Raw genomic sequence first — 20,599 nt, 5'->3', positions numbered from 1 at the left:
TTAATAAAAAATTTTTAGATCTTTTTTCGGTGAACATTTTTAAATCTTTCTTCTTATCTTGTGTCGCTTTTCACAATTAAAAAAAATTTAATGTTAGTTTGAACGATTACAAGAAAAACTGCGCATCCTTTCAAAAAATGATTAATAGGAGACTTGTAGATCTTTTTTGGGTAAACACTTTTTGTCCATTTATTTTTTCATAGCTATTTTTATTTTTCAATATTTTTTACGCAATTACAATTTGAACCTTTAATTTGTCAAGAAAATTTAAAAAGCTTTAATATATTACGCTGCTCGGCTTAAATAATAATCGCACATACTGCTACGAGCAAACCCTGTCATTCTTTATTTCATATAATTAATATGGGACGAAATATTATTTTGAGCCACATTGATTTAAAACTCTATTCGACTTTCCAAGTCTCTCTGTTGGCTCGTAACCTGAGAACTGGCTAGCATAATACTAACGCAGCTTTATAAGCTCTCGAAGGATAACAACTAGGCAATTTGTGAATGAAAAGAGCAACGACATAGGAGAATAATTTTAGTCAAGAATTAAAATTATGTTTCGATCAATTTATGTTATAATTTTTTTTAGATGCTTAAAATTAGTGTTCCTTCCCTAAACCACTGAACAATGTAAGGACAGATTTCGGCAGGAAAATGTATGTATATATCGAATGAATTAGGCGCACCTAGGCCTGGGTTAAGGATGAATAAAGCCATAACTCATTATACCTATAGGGAAAAATAGAATTAAGGGAAGGATAAATTCATTTCAGCGCCTCAATTCCAAAAATCTAATTTAAATACAAAAAGCATTGTGAGAACTCAAGGAAGAACGAAAGTGCGGTTTCACTCGCAATGCCAGCTGACCATGCACGTGCACATGGGACATGCTGTCCCCCCCCCCTCTCTCTCTCTCTCTCGACTACGCTTTAAGACATATCTGTCTTGTTCTGGCATATAGCCACAAGACCGAAGCAGCCTACGCTTCACACTCGGTCTTGCCTCCTTACTTCCTCCGCATATTCTCGCCATAAGCATGTCTCTTTCTTGCATGCAGGCAAGCTACGCGTCACGGCCACAGCGGTTTAATGCACCTCGGCCGCTCGACTTTTCTCTCTTTTCCTTGCTTCCTCTATCTACGCTATTCTTTTATACGTCCGTCTTGATATGGACTCTACATACTTCACATCGTAGTCTGACAGTACGAGGACGTGGAAATACCAAAACAACACCACGTGACTATGCAGCGAAAATTTGTAACGCTAAAATGCTCGCTTTTCCATATAACCCCCAACTACGAACTGTCAAAATGCATCGAGCAAAAGATAAAATTGCAGTCTAGTGAGTGACCTGGCACGATCCAGATCAACTTCAAACTTTTGCTCGTCCATACGTCGAGATTCGAATTCTGGTGGAACTTTGACATGCAAATTCTCAACACATCAGTTCTGACGCGAATTGAAAATTTCTCTTTGAAACATAAAAGACCTTGAAGCACCTTAGTTCCGTAAAGTGCTGCAATTTCGCAAATATCCCTACCTGGATCACCCCAACTACGAACTGTCAAGATGCATCGAGCAAAAGATAAAATTGCAGTCTAGTGAGTGACCTGGCACGATCCAGATCAACTTCAAACTTTTGCTGGTCCGTACGTCGAGATTCGAATTCTGGTGGAACTTTGACATACAAATTCTAAACACATCAGTTCTGACGCGAATTGAAAATTTCTCTTTGAAACATAAAAGACCTTGAAGCACCTTAGTTCCGTAAAGTGCTGCAATTTCGCAAATATCCCTACCTGGAACGGTTCATTGTCACGACTTATCCCGGTTTAACGACATTATACTTTTCTCGGGCTAGCAACGGGAGTGCCGTTGATTTCGTGTCCTATTCCACCTGGGTGAAAGGAAAGTAAAAAGCCTAGGAATTATTACGCTCACTCGAATCTTCAGCCAACAAGGAGAAATGTAACTGAATCAAGATGACTTTCGTTTTTTTCGGTTCATAAAAATTCGAATATGTTGTTTGAGCGGGGCTGAAAAATGGTCAGCTTCATTAATTCTTTTTTAGTATCTTTCTTTTTTTCTTCCACCTGTTGACACGTTATTTCCATTTGTAGAACGTACCCCTTTCTGACTATCAATTTTGTCCTCTTTATATTGCTTGCCCTGTAATTTTTGTGGGCAATCAATTTCAATTCCATTGTGAAGTTTTGAGATTCAAAATTTATTCGCGGATTAGCCCACTTGCGGAACCTTTTTTTCTTTTACTTTATGACATTTGGAACGACTCTCATTCAAGAGTACGGGTAAAAATCCATAATATAAATAAAACAGTAAAATAAAACAGTTTATTTTCATTAAATCCACGGAATTTTAGGCAGCAGTTATTTTCAGGAGATTTTAGAAAATCAAATTAGATGGTCCTACGTGACGCATACAATTTTTAAATCTTAAAAAAAACGGTGTCAAAACCAATTTTTGGGTTTCGAGGGTCTCAAAACGTGTACATTTGATAAAAACGCGGTGGCGGTTGGGTCCAATTTTACACAAGTATAATACCTTTTCTGATGAGAATGTAAAAAACTATTTTGTTATCAAACATTTGATTGCAACTTGTGCCGAATTCCCATAAATTTAATTTGTTTACTCTAAATCTTATTTTTTTACAATTTGAACTAAAAATATATATGCTCGCGTGAAATGGTTCTATCAAAAAATGTTGAATGAAAAATTGATAGATCTTTTTTGAGTACACGATTTTTGTCTCTCCATCTTTTTCCGTATTTTGCATAGTTTGACCGCAAAATTTTGTAAGTGCTATAACTCTAATAATTTTCTTTAGGAAAAAAAGTAATTACGAGAAAATGTTTGTCTTTTTAATTACTACGAACAAACATATTGAATTTTGAATTTTTATCAAAACTGGCTGCCTAATGAACTTCACCTTTAGATTAGAACGCTCGAAGAGTATACCAGAGGCCCATCCAATAAGTCAATTCTTTCGAAAGTTATTGTGCCGAAATTGTCCGGAAACCTCGAAAAAACATGTTTTTCTTGATTTCCTTCAAAATTATTGTTTGTTTTAACGAAATGTTTGGATGAACTACGATGTAGATCTCTGTGCAATACCGTGAAAACTTTTTTTGTAAAATTATCAAAATGATTGTGAGTTTATACTTTTACCTGCTAGTGGGCATCGCGAAAAATATAAATACTATTTTTGACCCTTAAAAACCCTAATTTGTGAGTTTTAGTTTTTTCTTCAAAATTGATCAAAACCTATTTTTTTCTATGAATCCTTAATGAAAAAATTTTAAAAACTTGAAATATGTTTTTTAGGAAATCACAACTATATAAAGTAAATTCGAACATTCATTCCGACGAATTTTATACATATTTGTATTTTGTTGCAAACTTTCCTAACTGAAAAAAGTCAGGAATCATCAGAAAAAAAGTCAGGCGAAGTGAGAATGCATGAGAAAATGTTCAGAAATTATCAAAACTTGGGATGAAGGATAATCTTTTTATTCGGATTTCAAGAATAGAGTTTCAAAAGGCCTAATCCCTTTCATATTTTCCCATATGAATAATTTATATTTATTCAGCAACAATGGTAAAATAGAGAATTGATTAAGCATTAAAAAGCGGAGCAAAAAAAGTTTGTTTACAATTTCTAACGTTTGTAGGCATTTCCATTGATGAAGATAATTGAAACAGTTTCTAATTTTTGCACATGTCTTGTAAAAGGTGTATTTCATGTCATACTGAATATTAGTAGCAATCTTGAAGAAGTATGTCGATTTTTCACCCAGAAATTAGATCAATGCATTTTCCTTCATCTTCTTTGAAAATTGCGTTTTCCTTCCTTTCAATAAGTGATAATGATGTTGATTTTTTCAGAGATCTGTGTTTTGATGGATTTAGCGTTTTATTAATAATAATTAGTAAAAGTTATAAAAAATAAAATATATATGTCAGCTGCTTTGAAAACAAATTTAAACACTCATAAATTTATTATCTGTACAGATTTTTGTAGGTATTGTGTTATTATTTTTTAAATTGAATTATATTATATGTAAAAAAGTATTCAAAACTTGAAAGTTACATAATATAAGAGAGATACTACTATGCTAGGCTGTACTCAAATATACTAGGATAGAATTCAGGTAACGGTAACGGAACCACGTTATTACTTATGTTAGTAGCAAGTGCACGACCTCAGGATTTTCCAAGATATTTCATAGAGGTCGATAAAAGCCCTTTTTGTAATAAGAAAAAATTATGGAAATTTATTGAAACTTTGCAGATATTTCGTTCACATATGAAAAAAAAACGTTTCACAAAGACCCTCAGGCACCAGATTATGTTTACCAAATTTAAAGCCGAAAATGGCTAAATAATTTAATAACAATTCTCATATAAAACTTATCGCAAATTTCTTTATATCAGTCTGACGCAAAAAAGTTTTAGATGACCCAAATGACATTCGGCATTACTGGCCTGATCTGCGAAAACATTGGATGCACAGAAAGGCTTATCAAGCAATGCTAAAAAACACTTCAAGCTTCAGTTCTGCAGTTACTGCTTGCCGCGACGGTTATGCCAACTCTCGGCAGTATTCGACAGTTGCGGAGCTTGAAGAGTGGGTCAAGAAAGTTTCGAAAAACATTAGCACGACCAGCCTAATACATCGTAACAATTCAATGCAAAAGCGGAAGAAAATGAGTTTTAAACACGATGGTGACGCTATTGATTCCTTATTTTTTGTAAGTAATGGTTACATTTCATCCAATTAACTCGTTTTTTTATAAAAAATATGTGTCTATTTTTGACGCCCCTCATAATGTTATCACTCTTCCAAAAAAACTGAAAAATCCAACGAATTGCAGTAGGACCACCTAAAAAATAAAGAAATGGTAAATAATAGATAGACATACAATGCTAAAATTCAGTTTTATTTGGTTGGAAAATAAAAAATGTAGGCCCAAAAAAGTGGGTGCCTGTATGAATTTGGGACAAACTGTATAGTGTGTTTGTCGCTTTTTTACGATTCTCGAACTTTTCTTAGCAGGGTGCAAATTTACAAAATAATTTTTTTTCTGTTGTTTTTCTAGATTTGTCTAGCAATGATGACTCCTTGTCAACCACTGAAGATGGGGTACCAATTCGAAAACTATTTGTTGGGAATTTGGCACAAAGGGTTAGTATTGTTCATATGTTCCTTTCATAGTTATGAAGTCTAATGACATATGCATACTTGAGGAATCACGTTACAATTTTCTACTGGATATTCAGAGTTCTTATTCCAAAAGTTAAACTTCGGTTTCTGATATTAACTGCATTATGTGATCTCGTGCATGAACTATTCTAGAAACAAAGAACCGATTAGAAAATATGAATACTTGAATATGAATCCTGTGAATTATTCAAATCCTTTCAATCTTGATATGAAATTTATGATTGCTTCCGATTGGATTCTTCAAAGACGATCATCCAATCCGCATTCTGAGAAGAAAACGGTTCACTTAAGTACTCTTTTGGCCGTTTCTTTTTCCCTGAATATTTTAAATCAAGTGTTCGATAATGAGTACAATATAAAATCAATTTTTAGGCTGTAAAATGTATATAAATATTGGGTATAAAATTATTAGGTATATAAATATTATGTTATATTAAGATTTAGTTGTCTTAATGTCAATCCGCGTAGCGAAGCCAAAAATTGCAAACGCTGTTGGCTGCATTCAAAAGGTTGAAGCCAAGCAATACCCAATGCTTGAGTAAGTTGATGTAGATACTAGACCGAGTAATTCGAAAAGCAAAAAACTAACGCAGCTTTCAAGATAACTGTAGACAGAGTTTCGCATTTTTAAAGTATATACCCTAGCGTTTATACCGGCAAACTAGCTAGCTTAAGGTCTTCTATGACCTTATCTGATTGATAAGATCTTTCGGCTTCAACCAATTACGCCTATATTTACATAGCATCAACTTATGCTTCTATTATGTTTTAGACCCTTAGATATCAGGGATTGAATTTAGAATTGCTATGGTAAAAATGACAAACCTTTGTTTTTGGAGATACCAATGTTTGAGTAGCGATTTCGTGATTAATAGTTGCCATTTGCTACACTGCCGGAGAAAAAGGAAAGAATCGGAAAGGCCGCTTCGGAAAGATTCAGAAAGGTATTGGAGAGAATTCGGAAAGGGTTCGGAAAGAATTCGAAAAGAAATCGGAAAGCTTCAGAAAGGAGTAAATGGAGTTGGACCCTTCACAAAAGTTCGGAAAGGCATCGGAGGAGCTTCGGAAAGAAAAACCGTTCAAAAAGAAGGGTTAAAATTTTACAACCGCAAACATTTTCGATTTTTTACTATACAGGGTGGATTTGCTGAGTCTTACCAAAATGTATGCAACACCTCATACACTCTCATAAGAATAGCATGAGCGTGTAAGATGGGTTGCATACTTTTTGCTACATAAAATATATAGTGAATAAGATAGCTAAAATCTACTAAAATAGACAGTGATTACATACAATATATGGGTTTGAACAAATTCACTATCAAGTAAAAAGAAACTAATTGTGGCGATTTGAGAAAATTTGCTACGAGCCTTCGTGAATATCGCTTTGTAACAATTACGAATTGAAGTAGGTTGTGAATTCATCACAGAGCACGATGAAGTTACGACGATAGACCAGTGAAATCCTCGTGTCTCTTGAGGGCACGAAGCGAGCCAAGGATGATGGTTTTGTGCATCAATCTTATAAGTGCCTTGGGGGCCGTCAATAAATCTGGTGAAACATGTTTTCTTTGTTCAAATAAAGACGAGAAAGCATTTTCCATAAGTGAAAAAGGACACAGCGATATAAATAAAAGAAAAGGGGTCACGAGATTTATGGACTACTCGTTGGCATATTTATAGCACGCAGGCCTTAAGGTTATGAAACAGTGATATTTTCGTACCTCCGAGAGCACCAATCACATGGACAATTACTTTAAGCGAGTATTTTGGGTACAGTCGCTGCAACTCCGTTTTAATATACTCAGCGTGTGCATGACACGCTCTGTACCTAATGTTTAAAAGATTCTTGACATACAATGAGGTATTTGTATAATTTGAGGCTTCTGATGTTAAAATTCAGACTAGTGTCTCGCCCGCCTGATCCGCGGATTTGTAAAGTAACGCTCCTTTATCAATCATCTCATGGTTCTGACATTTTTTAGAAGAAAATCTCTTCTAATTATAACGATGTAAGCTTTACTAAGAACAATTCGGTTTTGAAGATACTGGGGATTCAGAAGTCTGCATCAGCCTTTACGTCGTGAGATGTATAATAGCGGACAGACGAATTGACATGTAAGAGCTTATGTAAGAACATGCTTCTGTCTGCTTCGGCGAGACTCCTTCATTGATATTACGTCCTGAATGCGGCTTTAAGGCACGACTAGGTATGTAAAGGTCTGTCCATTGCTAAGATGTCTAATAACACTTAAATCCACAAGCTCATGATCTTTGGGTACGTCAATAATTTTTCTTTTCTTTAGATGAATTTTGGGACACTTGTCCAATTTTAAGTCCATATCAATTTCTCTTGTGTACTTTTTGAGGATATTTAAAGCACTCTGAAGTTTGCTTTTACCAGAAGCATAGATCGTAATGTTAACCATATAAAATACATGAGTGACCTTATGCTCTCGATGATTAGTCGCCACAGAGGTATCCAGGATAATTTCGTAGTGAGAGAGATAGAGGCAGAAGTGTGGTGAAAAAATACAGAGGGCTCATGGTATCGCACTAAAAGACGCCCCTCTGCATGGTGACACTTTTCTTTGTTGTACGATAATTTGGAGATGAGATAGTAAATCTAGTTTTCTAAAGCGGCATTAATTTATTTATGCATCTGCGTATGTGTGAATGAAAATTCAAGCTTGCCAACAGACAAATAATAAGTCTATAATAGTTTGAATCGAAAGCTTTCCAGTAGTCGATCCAGGCCATTGACAGGACGCGCTGTTGGGCTGCTGCATCTTTGCAAACGCACCTGCCAATTAGCAGATTTTCTTGCCAGGATGCTACAATTTTTTTCGAGCCGCACTATTTGTACATCTCTTTCCGCACAGGCTCATTTCTTTAAACAATCATGAGAGAAAATACGCAACTCACGATGACAGATAGAAACTACGTGCTCGCACACTCTATACGAAGTATATGGAAGTTTCTATATACATCGATGTGAGGTGAACATGCTGGCCAGATGTTGGTGTGCAGAAGTAAACTTCTTCCGTTAGAAGTTCTTGATGCCATCTGGTCCTGTAGCGAAAAAGTTATTCTTGCCCCTAAGGCCTTTTCTCTTTTCTTGTATAATTCTTTTAAAAATTTAATACTAATGCTCTCACAGTGATCTCACAAAACAGGATGGCATACAATTTATTACGTTAATTTTGTTTAATATGAATGTCGCATATCTACCAGTTTCAATAATACGATTATTTATTGAAAATTTATTTCAGTTTGCTGTTTACTGTGACCTAATCAGCAGATCGTAACCGATTATTATCGTCAGCTCCAATGCTGGAAGAATATTAAAAACAGCCCTGACAACTTTATTATTAAAATTATTGAGTAATGCAATTCTTGGAATTAGAATCGGTTCCTCTTGACCGAGCACATTTCAAATTTACTCCGCAAAACGAGGCCTTCATTGGTTAGAACAAATTGCAAGGTTGTTACGAGAGAAATTCTCTACTCATTTTACCTTAATTAAAAGAATCTGTTTCCAGAAAGAGTCCTCAAATCCATTTTCCAATTTATTCTAAACTTAAAAACGTTCGATCTTACAGAGCGAGGTCTTCACGGAATGAAGTGCAAAGCTGTCACGAAATCAAACGCCGATCAAACAAATTACCCATAAAAGTATGATTTAATCAAACTAAATGAAAGGAAGAATTATGCTTTACGATTTCATGGCGCGCAAACTTCATAGGAGCAAGTTTGCTTTTATCTCTACACACACTTTCTGAAGATGTTTCCTGCTTTCAAAGTCTCTGAATCCAGAGAGAACTTGAACCGTGCCGCACCCTCTTAGCTCCCGATAAAAGTGTTCGTTCCGTACCTCTTGACTTGCATGCGCGGAATTATCGATCGTTCAAGATTCACCGTTGAGCCAGGAGCGTATGAAATGAGATTTTTCTCTGTTTTTATCATTGTTCTATTTTGTTGATATTTTTTAAACTTTTATTTATCAGGTCAAGTCTGACCGTCTGACCCTCTTCTGAATTCTCCTCCTTGCCTCCGATAATACATGTATTTTGTTTACAATATACTTTCGAACCCTTTCCGTGTACGGTCTACTAGATGTTATGTAGTTAATCCCATTCTAAACAAGGGACGCATTCTGGCTTGCCTATTCAATCTTTTTGTTTAGTGGATACAAGCGTTATCTTAGTATCTTCATTTAACTCCGATTTAAGCCTCGATTTGAATTAGGAAAAGCTCTCGCAGTACCTAAACTAAACAATTGATGGTCCAGAAGTCTTAATCCTCCGAGAAATCCTCACGAAAGGAGGTATCCATTTCAGCCAGATCTCGGGGCTTAGGAGGAACCTGCTGTTGTTATTAATTATTTTAAGTATATTCAGCAGAAACCCATGGTACAGAGACCCTCTATCGGCAACCCGAGGACGCGTTATGTGGCTGTCTCATAGGCCCTTTGGCTCGATTCTAAAGAAATCGAAACCGAAACCGTATATTTGTATATAGAGTTTAGAGTCAATTGTCCAAAATGAGAAGTGTTACATTTTATGGAACTACGATTTTCAGACAGCAGTCTCATTTGCCCACTCGAGGGCTGACATGCTCCAAGACCTCTAGAAACGAATTATATTTGTGATCGAATTATCGGCTCTGGCCGGCTGCAATATCACTGCTAAGGAAACGGAAAAGAAGGAGAGGTATCAAGACCTTAAATGGGAGCTGCAATGAATATACCCAAAATATTCGGTTCAAGTAATTGTCCTTGTGGCCGCTTCTCTCAGTGGTGCGAAATTAGAACTGGTTTCGGAACCTTAAAGCACTACCTGCGTTTCAAAAATGTACCAAGGAACTTGTAAGATGGATGCCGAAAGCTGCCATCCTTGGGTCGCATCCTGCCTTCAAGATATACGAAAGTTTTGCTGGCCTGTCGTCATATCAGCATACCCTGTGACAAACCATCTCACGTCGTAATTTTACCGCGGTTCTACTGGAAGCTGGTGCGATTTTTAGATGGTAGTTTGCGCCTGTGAGACCCTGCGGTGGTTGTTTAACCCTTTTTTTTATATATATCAAAGGACCCTATAGCTCAGTGGTCGCCCTCTGAACTTTACACATGTGATCACTGGTTAGAGTCTTAAGGTATGCACTTTTTATAATTTATTTCGAAATAACCTAGAAATATAATTTAAACTTGATATGTAAGTAATTTTTCAAATGTAAAGAGGATTTTAGATACCTGGTTAAACTAAATGTATTTAAGTGTTTTGCATGTTACGAAGTATAATTTAAAAAATAATTATTAATGTGTAGTCAAATATCGAGTACGCCTCTTGAAAACGATGATTTGCGGTTCCAGCAATATGTCAACGTAGATTTATTGGAAATAAAAAAAGTTGAAAAATTTAGTTTAAATATAAGTTTTTCCTCCCCCCAACGATTACTTTTAGGAATTTTTTATATTTTTGTGATCATTTGAAGTAAAATATGCGATTTTGTCCGGAAAATCTTGTCATTTTTTAAGTGAAAAACAACGTTAATATAAAAAAACTTAAACAAAAATATCTTTAGGGGAGGATTTTTATATGTAGAAAAAGTTTACCAAGTTTGAGGAGGATCGGTTCAGTAGCTTTTGTAAAATCGCTTGAACGGACTTTTAAAAAGTGGGTTCGAGAAAAACTCGTTAAGTTTTAAGCATTGAAAAAGTGAAGAAAAAAATTAATTTTTTTATCGATTTAAGCTCCTTTTTCTATTACACTGTGTACACTTTACGAACGTAGAAAGTGTAGTGACCACTAATAAAAATTCTATTATTTTATAGTATTTTTCATTGTCTTTTGGGACGTTTCTAAATTTCCAAGGGCAGCTGCGGTCTATGATGAGGGTCGGCTTTAAATCTATAACTTCAAGAGTTCTGCTCAGATTGACTTAAAATTTTGACACAATATTTTAAAAATATTTTACAACAAAAAAACAAAACAAACAACATTTTTTTGCAAGTGCTTATCCCCCATTAGCCCCTTAAATAGTACAGTATTACTCTGCAAATTATTTTTTTTAATCGACAACTATTTTATTTTCTGTTCCTCGCCTATGTTATGTTTCATTTAACATATTAAAGCTTGATTATTTTCATGTTAAGTTAATTTTTTCTGTGTCTTCTGCCCCCCCCCCCCCCCCCCCCCCACACACAAATACACTTTCCTTCTTCATTTGATACAGAGTTGAGCTTTTTTCTCAATTCGTAAAAAAAGTCTTTTTCGTGAAATATTTGTTGGAAAAGAGGGCAGCTTAAGAAAATGAAACAGTTTTTAAGCCCATTATAACAGCATATTCAGGTGTTTTTTTGGCGCATAATTTAAGTTTTTAAATAGAATCAAGTTGGTATCCCTACTTATGATGGCCTTGAAATAATGAGGATTTTAACTGCGAGTCAAAATGACCGTAGTCCTCTGGGGACCAGAATATATGTGTTTGCAATGACTGTTGAATTGACTGTACAGGACTGAAAGATTCCCACTAACTGACGGGTGCACTTGCCGAGAAGTATTATAAGAAGCTTTGACTTAAATATAAGGACACCCCCAATTTTCCAAGCTCATATCGTAGAATTCGAGAAAACGAATACTAGTGCATTTGCGGGAATATTTTCAATTCTTGAATTTGCACTGTGTCGTCTGGTATCATAGACACATGCTTAGCAAAGTGGATTAACAGCTTAGGCATGGCAATTATTGGGTCGGAGCACAAACCTGCGGGATCTGGGAATTTAAGGAAATTTGGAAGTTGTGCGGGGATTCAAGAAAATCCGAGAATTGTCCTTGATATAATTTTTTATGCGGGAAGTTTAATTCATTTCCTTATCAGAAAAAAGTTTAAGATTGCAAGGAGAAGCTGGTTATGCATTTGTTTGTCTGAAAAAATTATAGGCAAAGAGGATAGAGTTCAACTTTGGAAAGAGTTTTATAAGTGTTTTTACTGTTTGAGGATGCCCATCATTTTTGTTTGCCTTCGCAATTTATGATCATGATAATTAATAATGTTCTATAAATAATGACCAATAATAATCAATTTAATTAATTTTTTTTATGACTATAATAAATCAAAATAATGTTTATCATCTTGCAAGAATTAATATAAGTGGTTCTGAAAGATGAAGGATGAAATTAATCGGATTTTAAAAACAATACAAAAAATATACATGTGTCCCAGGAGTATTATCGTTCCTTAATGGTGGATAGAAAAAAATATTCAAATCTAAAAGTCCCTACAAATTTCTGGGTCTAGTGTGCATTTTGGGCACTACATGGAATTGAATGTAAGTGAGCAGCTAGTTTGCAGTGTGCATACGACTCCGAAAAGCAATCTCTCCTGCCGCGGTGAAAATGTAGTCAATTTCACCGAAATTTGGTGAGCGTAGCACAAACAATTTCAGTAAGTCTAGATAATTTGTACATTATTGCAAATAATCAATGATTGTCCAAACTAATAACCCTGATTTATGTGGAATTCAATTAAATGTTTGCAGTTCTGCGAATTCTTTTGATAGTATGTAATTCTTTTCAACTATTTCCAAAGTCAATATCTTCGGGCAACGGGTCAACTACTTTTCTTCTTCGTCTTCTTTTTCTTTATTCATAATGTGTCCCCTAAGGGCTTACATGGCTTACATTCCTTACAATCTTTCCGCTTACATATATATTTTTTACAATGTTATCCTTACTATATATACAATTATTTACATAAAGTCTTATATCTAGTTCCTTATCTCTATTTCCTGCGATAGCGCAATTTAGGAATTATTAGCAGACGAGCGAGCGAGCGAAAGCGAGATTGCAAGCGAGAGAGAGAGAGAGAGCATGAGAACGCAAACGCACCTTAGTCTACTTAACTCCCACATTACCATAACTTACCATTTTTACGCTTTTAATCTAAGTGACTTCCGTTTGCTTTTTGTTTCACTTTTTTATACCTCCATTTGCCTTTTTTCACATGCATTCTTTCATTCTCTCTCATTCGCTCCTCCAGCAACCTCCAACTCCTTCATCCATTCTTCCCTTACCTCGTTCCCAAATATAAATCTTGCTATTCTGGTCCACCTTCTTTTCCCCCATCCCTTTTCTAAATACTTTGGCACTCCTTCCTTTTCCATCATCTTATAGTATTTATTGTATTTTGTCTCCTCAATCACTCCTTATCTTTCTATTAATTGTCTTTCCCTCTCCTTTTTTTCCTATTCTTCATAGTTTACTCCAGTTTGGTCTTCTGTTTCTCGAGCATTAAAGAACTCCCTCCACCTTATATACCTCTCCACCTTATATACCTTTCTTGTAAAATCTCAATATCATTCCTTTCTTTCCATCCCCATATCTCTGCTCTATAACCTAATACCGGTCATATCAGCCTATTAACAAAACTTTCTTTTTTTCTGAATTTTGAGATATTTAGACATATTATTCCTATGGCGGAGTGTATGCAAAACTAAAATTCTAGCTCATTACCGTCCTAACTTTCATGTAAATACTTGCGTTAAAAATTGTTGTTCGTTTCAAAGTCATATTTAAAAAAACTCAAGTCTTCCAAACGTTACATATATGTCACTGTGGGCGGTAGAGGGTTAAATAACCACATTCTCCTTCTCCAATTTTTTGAAACCTTTTTCCTATTCCCCATATCTGTTTCATTACCCCTGCTGCTTTTTTATCCTTTATCTTGTGTGAGCTCTATGATCTCTATTCGTTTGCAAGATATATCCAAGATATTTAAACTGTTTTCCTCCATCTAACTTTATCCCCTTCCATCTCCCTCTCCATTCTTTCTTCCTTCCCCCTCCTTTTCTAAACCTCATTATCTTTGTCTTTTCTACTTTTCTCTTTGTATTTCTCTAATCCTGCAATTAAGCCCGCTATTCCTTCATCCTCTGTCATCAACACTATGCCGTCTGCGTACGCAAGTATTTTTGTTACGGACAAAATTTAAATTTCAAAAAAGTTATCGTAGATGATGTTTGAATGGACCTAGTGAAAGATGAAGCATGTCCGGGTCGTCGATTTCCAATTTGTAATTGTTTTGGTTATTGACCAAATTTAATTTTTTTTAAGTTGTCGTAGATGACGTTTAAAAGGATCTTGTCGTTAACTTACCATTGAGAAATATTTTGGGTGTTGAAAAAATTTGAATGTTGGAAAAAGTTCGTGTAGAATACATATTAAATTTCCTGGTGCGTGATCCTGCGCATCCGGGTCGTCAGAGCACGATTTGTAACCAATAATGTTACAAAAAAATAATGTAAAAATGACAGCAATATCGTAACTTTGACCGCTCATCATCCTTAACTCTGGCACTTTATTGTATGGACGATGTGTGTTACTTTAATTATTTAAGTGCATCGTTTAAATTTGAGAGCATGCGAGATTAAAATAATTATTGTTTAATTTTTCCCAACACATATTGCCCGGAACCTCATCTCAGCGCACTGCTCACGCGAAGCTCCTACGTTACAGATTTGTTCGATTCTCGCTGTTCTTCGTCATTCGAACCAGCAGAGTCGAATGGAACGAAGCATAGCTACTATATCTCTATCGACGCACTGCTGTTTAGACGCCGAGATTTCGCGTATGAAAACATGGAACGGGTCGGGTTTCGCTTTGCCCGAATTAGCGCCGTTTGATACTTCAATGTGAGCATTTCATAGCTGGAACTAGACCTTTTTCGCATGATTAGAATCGCAGCTGATCGTTGTTTAAACGAAGCGCGTCTAGTATTTTGAATCGTAAAAGTTCTGTCTTACCGAAGCGCTCTGATTCAAATGTCGTTATGTACCCGATACAAAAGTTGAGCAGTGTATGTTTCGATGCTTTAGAGCAGCTGATATTCAACTTATGAATATTGCGAGTTCTACATGAAAAACTGCTCCTTGTCAATAATTACTTAATCGATGTAGTTCGGTATTGCTATAGCGTCGCACAGTGGTCAAAAATCGGAAAAAGGTGGTCAAAACCCCAAAACAAAATTTTTTCCCTAAGTGTTTTTTACTTATAGATAAGTCTCAGCAGTATATGTGTAACTTATTGCGACATGCAATGGCAATAAAATATTTTTTTACTGAGCGATTGAGTCGGAAAGTGAGAGTTTCACGAGTAATATTTAACAGGTTGGATACAAGTGAAAAATGACTGAACAAAAAAACGCATAAATTGTGAAAGGGTAAACAATTTTTGTTTTCCAAATTGGAATCATCTCTGAAAAGTTAGTACTTCAATATTATTTAATTGGTGAATCATGCTTTTATTTATTGTAATTTACAAGAGCATGTAAAGTCGGTTGAAATCTTCTCGAAGAAAAAATGAGAAGTCATATAATTTGATGAATATTAAAAATGTTCCACTGAGTCCCACCCGAATATTTAGTTTAAAATAATGATTAGGGTTTTCCTTATTACGTTTCAAAAAACCGGCTGCAGATAGCTGCAGTTTTGAGTTTATTCTCAATATTTATTTCTAGCTTCATATATGTTCATAACCTGAAAACTTTAAGACCCTTTATATTGACAACCGATTTGGTCAATTAATATAGTTCCAACACGACTATAATTTAACCAAGTTTCGATCCGATAAAAAAACAATAATTTTAGGTGGGTTCACTAAACTTATTTTGCCCCGTATGTTTATTAAAGAAATAATTTTGACCTTATACTCATGCAAACTTAACTTAACCTTAACTTGAACTTACTTTTACGAAACGGTGACCCGTCGCTTTGCTTTGTTGGCTTATTTCTTATTTTTCAATAAAAAAATTTGTATTAACAAATATTTTCTGTGCATTTTTTAGAACCTGTACCTGACAATAAGACATTTTCAACGACCAGGAGGGAAATATTCGATCTCATAATATCCAAATTAGCTCGAAGCCCAAAAAGAATGCTTAGACATTATTCGCTGCGGACCTGACCTTGAGACGATACGGGATATGACTGCTGGCGCTCGGAGCGGCAGCAAACGAGAATTCTCGTTAGATAGAACCTCAAATAATGGGTACACTGTGATATTACTTTAGAATACTTTTATAAATATATGCATTTATAAATAAAGAAGCGAAAGTGGGTATTTACTATTTCAAAAGTTCTAGTCCAGGAAGATAATTTAAAATAGGCACACGGTAATTATAACCTTTAAATGCGCATACATTCTTAAAGCCTGCGTAAACATAACCTCAATATGATTATTTATATTGACAGCTCATTATGAATATTATTATAAAAACTGGATTTGAGCCAATAAAGCACGGGATTGAGTTTCATAAAGAAACTATTAACAAAGGAAAGGCTTTGTCTATAATACATGTTATTAGAATAGAGGAAATCCGAATATACGGTGTTAGTGAAAGAATTCAAGCCAGTGTCATTCGTCAGACTTCTGTGAATTCTCCACCTTATTCAGTTAAATGAGAGATATAAGATACAAATCTGTAAAAATTAGAAAGTTCATGAAGTCCTTGATTGGGTAAATAAATATTTTTTTTAGTAGGATGAATTGGAAAAGAGTAGATCAATTTTTAAAATAGTAATAGGACAAATACTAATTTAAACCAATTTTTTTACAGCTTGACTCAGAGCAAAATGTAATTTCAGTTGCATGTACGTTCGTATCTCAAGGAGGGGGCAAATGTAAACATGTGTTTGCATTAATTCATTATATAAACCCTTAAAGGTCCCTAGGGGTCGTTAGTGCCCTGACACTTTATATTGAAATTTACGAAGTTCGTTCTGCTTCAGTTTTTAATTTTTTTTCAATGCCTTAAAATTAAAATATCATTTAATAAGTAAAATTATCTTATAACAAGACACTTAAGGGAATGCCCAAAAAAATTTAACACAAAAATATTATAAAGCTTCTACGCAATAAAAAATTACGGCTGGGGTCTTCAGCGACCCCATGAGGACTTCAAAGTTATAACAAAGTAAGGGGGCCTTTAAGGGTTAATACAGACAGAAGCATCAGTAAGGCAAGTCTTTAGCAAGAATGGGGCAAAACCTCCGATACTTAAATTGCAAAAGTTTTGTATGCAAAGGGCTTAGCAGTCGTGCACTTCTTTAAATGAAGAATCTGGAAAACAATTACAAGTTTCTCCCTACAACTAATTTTTTCAGACCTTGCTAATCACCCGTGTGTCTTACGTGCTGTTCTTCGAGAAGAATCGAAAACTGAAGGGGGAAGAGCAGCTGAATCTATTTTAATGGATTGTATTGACTTAGCGATTGCATTGGTTAAAAATAGGAATTGTGATATTTGCATTCAATATGCAATTGATAAATCTTAAAAATTGCAATTATATTTTAGTAACAGTTTAGATGAAACAGAACCGAAATTACTTGATTTTTATCGTCAATGAGGCATTCTCAGTGAAACCGACATACAAAGTTTGTGTTTTAGAACGAAAGATCAGTCTAATTCAGCAGAATGAATATTTACGTTATGACTGTTTATATTATATCCAAATGTAGATAACACAGCACAAAAACACAATTAAAATCATCGTGATAATTTTGAATTTGATTCAAAATCACAGCTGATCGCATGTAAACATTAAACACTCATCTAACGAGAATTAGCGCATACCACCGGCAGAGTTGCTGCGGTGCTATCGCTTCCCCAGCGAATAGTAAAATAAATGTTTCTGAAAAGCTGGGAATCGTTTATGAGATGCCCAACAACATGAAAAGGAATATCAAAGTATTTATCACTAAAATCTCAAACAAATGGTAGGATGTTAGTCGGAAGGAGAGTATGCAAGTGATACTCTGCGTTCATGATAAACGAGTGTGAAATTTGATGAACATTATGCTTCTTTTTGATATGTTTATAGGTATAGTTTATAGTTTTATTTTTCAGTTACTCTAAAGCTTCAGATAACAAAATTCTATACAATTTAAGAATCAACTAAAAAATATTTTTAAAAACCGTGTATAGATCATAAAAGTTCATAATATGTACACGGTTTTGTTAAATATTTTTTGAGTTGACTGTCTTATTGTATAGATTTGTTTTATTACAGATTTAGAGTGACTGCAAAATAGATAACGACCGTTTAGGACCTTCATAAAGGGCCGCCTTATATCCATGGTTCATTTATTTAAAAAATAATTTTTGCCTTTGGATTCGTCATCAGCGACCATGAAAACCCCGTAATACCATTTTTGAAAAGAATCGAAAGTTTATTTAGCATATACGTTCACCACATTGGATGCGCCATTTTATTTTCGGAACTTTTTAGATCAGATTCGTAATCAGCAACATTGAAAACCCCGCTATACCAATTTTGAAAAGAATCGAAAGTTTATGAAGCATACTCGTCCGCCATTTTGTTCTTGGAATTTTTGACATCGGATTCGTAATCAGCGACCTCAAAAACCCGTAAGTAATCGAATTTGGCGCATTTTATGAACATTTTATAATTTTGGCCACCTTTTTCCGATTTTTGACCACTGTGCGTCGGTTCTATACTCAAACCGTTAAAATTACAAATTAAATGAAGAGATCCAGTTCGACTTTTTTACCTACAGAGTTCTAATTTATGCGAAGCCTATTAGTCCAAGGTATTATTGAACTAATATAGTTGCATATTTTTTCGGTGTAGGAACAATGAAACTACACATAGAAAAATCTATGGTAGTTTTTCACGTTGTCTCCCTAGAGTTTCCTATGAGTACAGGTGGATTTCTAGGAACACAATACGTTCGACAATAAAATGTTAAAATTTCATTCTGGCACAATTATATATTTAATCATTCGAAGCTGGTAAAGCCTATTCCGTTTATCGATAAAGAGTCAAAAGTCGCGCAGGATCAGAGAACTGATTATGAAGAAATGGGATAAAAAAACTTAATATAACAGAGGAACATGAACTAGATATTGAAACGGAATTCGATCAAAGATTTAATTCAATCGTGAACCAGGCTGAAAAGTACTAAATAAACTTGAAACTCAAGAAGTTGAAAATGAAAGAACTATTAAGAACATAAATGTGCAAGTGTTTCAGTGAAACAAGAGGGTGGTGAATCATCACAAGTCTGATTAACTCCATCGCAACAATAAGCCGGAATCGGTGCTAATGCAGAGTCTCTAAATACTTCAATCAATTATAAACCTCGATATACGTTTCTGTTTTCGTGGTTTCTCAAAACAACTACGCATCTGTTGCAAGAGATGTGCGAGTTAGGTACCAGGCATGGTTTTTTTTTGGGAAATTGCGAGGGGAGAATTTAAGGATAGTGTCATCCAATTTACGCGGAACGCGATCCCAAAACATATATACAAGCGAAGGGCATACATATTAATTCATTAAAACATAATATTTCCTTTTACAGGATGGCCGAGTCAGTTATATTGACCGAGCTCCCAAAGCGGAACATTTACCCCTTGACATTGAAACCAGAGTCTCCATCTGTGCAGAGAAAATGTGTATCTAATGTAGTCCCATGGAGAAGTTGGTTCTTTGGCATTGATAAAATAACCAGAACCAACTTCACTAGGGGACTGTCAAAGGATATAATTACGCATCAACCATCAAACAAAGGGCGAAATAGCAGAGTTCATTTTTGGAGCAGAAATTACGTTGTTTAGACGAGGGCGAGAGTTTATATCGCCGAAAGAATGACTTCGCCGAATTAAACTTAAATAAATTCTGTTCTATCAACTTGTATTCTCTCTATAATTGTATATACGATGATTTCTACCATTCGGATGTTGTATTTCGTCAATTTAACAAATCATCAAGTTTACCCATTTTGTTATTTTGTGAGTAAAAAAATACGTGATTTGAATAATGGAAATAAATCATTATGGTAATTTTTTAGTTTGAGCATACACCGATTCTGGCTCACCCTTTTGAATTTCTTTCGAGGCCTGTTTCCGAAAATAATCAAAGGAAAAGAGATTCTAATTTCATAGAATCAAGCAACCTCACTTTAGCCTTTTGTGACGTTGCAGATTTTCTGCAACTCACAAATTCTATTTTATGAAAATTATTAATCATTATGAAGCTCTCGTGCTTACTTCGAGAGTAGGGAAAATTCGACACTCCTATATTTTGTTTTGTTTTAATTGATTATATCTGTTTTATGCTTTATTTTTCTGATTTTGGTTACTTTATGTTATACGATTTTTATGTTAATTTTAAGGATATAGGGCTGTTTTAATTTTTTCTTACTTTCTCCATTCCGCCGTCTCGAGCGAGATCTACGAGGGTGGATTGATAAGTTTCCGGCCTGACCAAGAGATGGCGCCACTAGGCGTACCTTGAGGTGGCGTTCTATAGTACCATCCTTAGATAGCTTGTA

General features: G+C 35.0%; 1 protein-coding gene across 9 annotated transcripts in view; it reads left to right on the top strand.

Annotated features, from left to right (window-relative positions):
• The window catches only part of LOC117172776 (F-box/LRR-repeat protein 7-like), a 180,274-nt gene that overhangs the window by 23,588 nt on the left and 136,087 nt on the right, over positions 1 to 20,599 (top strand). For 5 of the 9 annotated variants that reach the window (XM_033361030.1, XM_033361047.1, XM_033361039.1 and 2 more), the window contains exon 2: positions 5,126 to 5,211. In XM_033361030.1, coding sequence (XP_033216921.1) covers positions 5,126 to 5,211 — 86 coding nt within the window. Of the gene's footprint in view, positions 1 to 4,460; positions 4,778 to 5,125; positions 5,212 to 20,599 lie in introns of all 9 variants that reach the window. The other 4 variants (XM_033360996.1, XM_033361005.1, XM_033360988.1 and 1 more) reach the window with 3 other exon arrangements.

This window comes from Belonocnema kinseyi, chromosome 1 (assembly GCF_010883055.1).
Source record: "Belonocnema kinseyi isolate 2016_QV_RU_SX_M_011 chromosome 1, B_treatae_v1, whole genome shotgun sequence".
Taxonomy (NCBI): domain Eukaryota; kingdom Metazoa; phylum Arthropoda; class Insecta; order Hymenoptera; family Cynipidae; genus Belonocnema; species Belonocnema kinseyi.
Note: the sequence above shows the minus strand (reverse complement) of the source record. Positions and strands in the feature narration are given on the sequence as shown.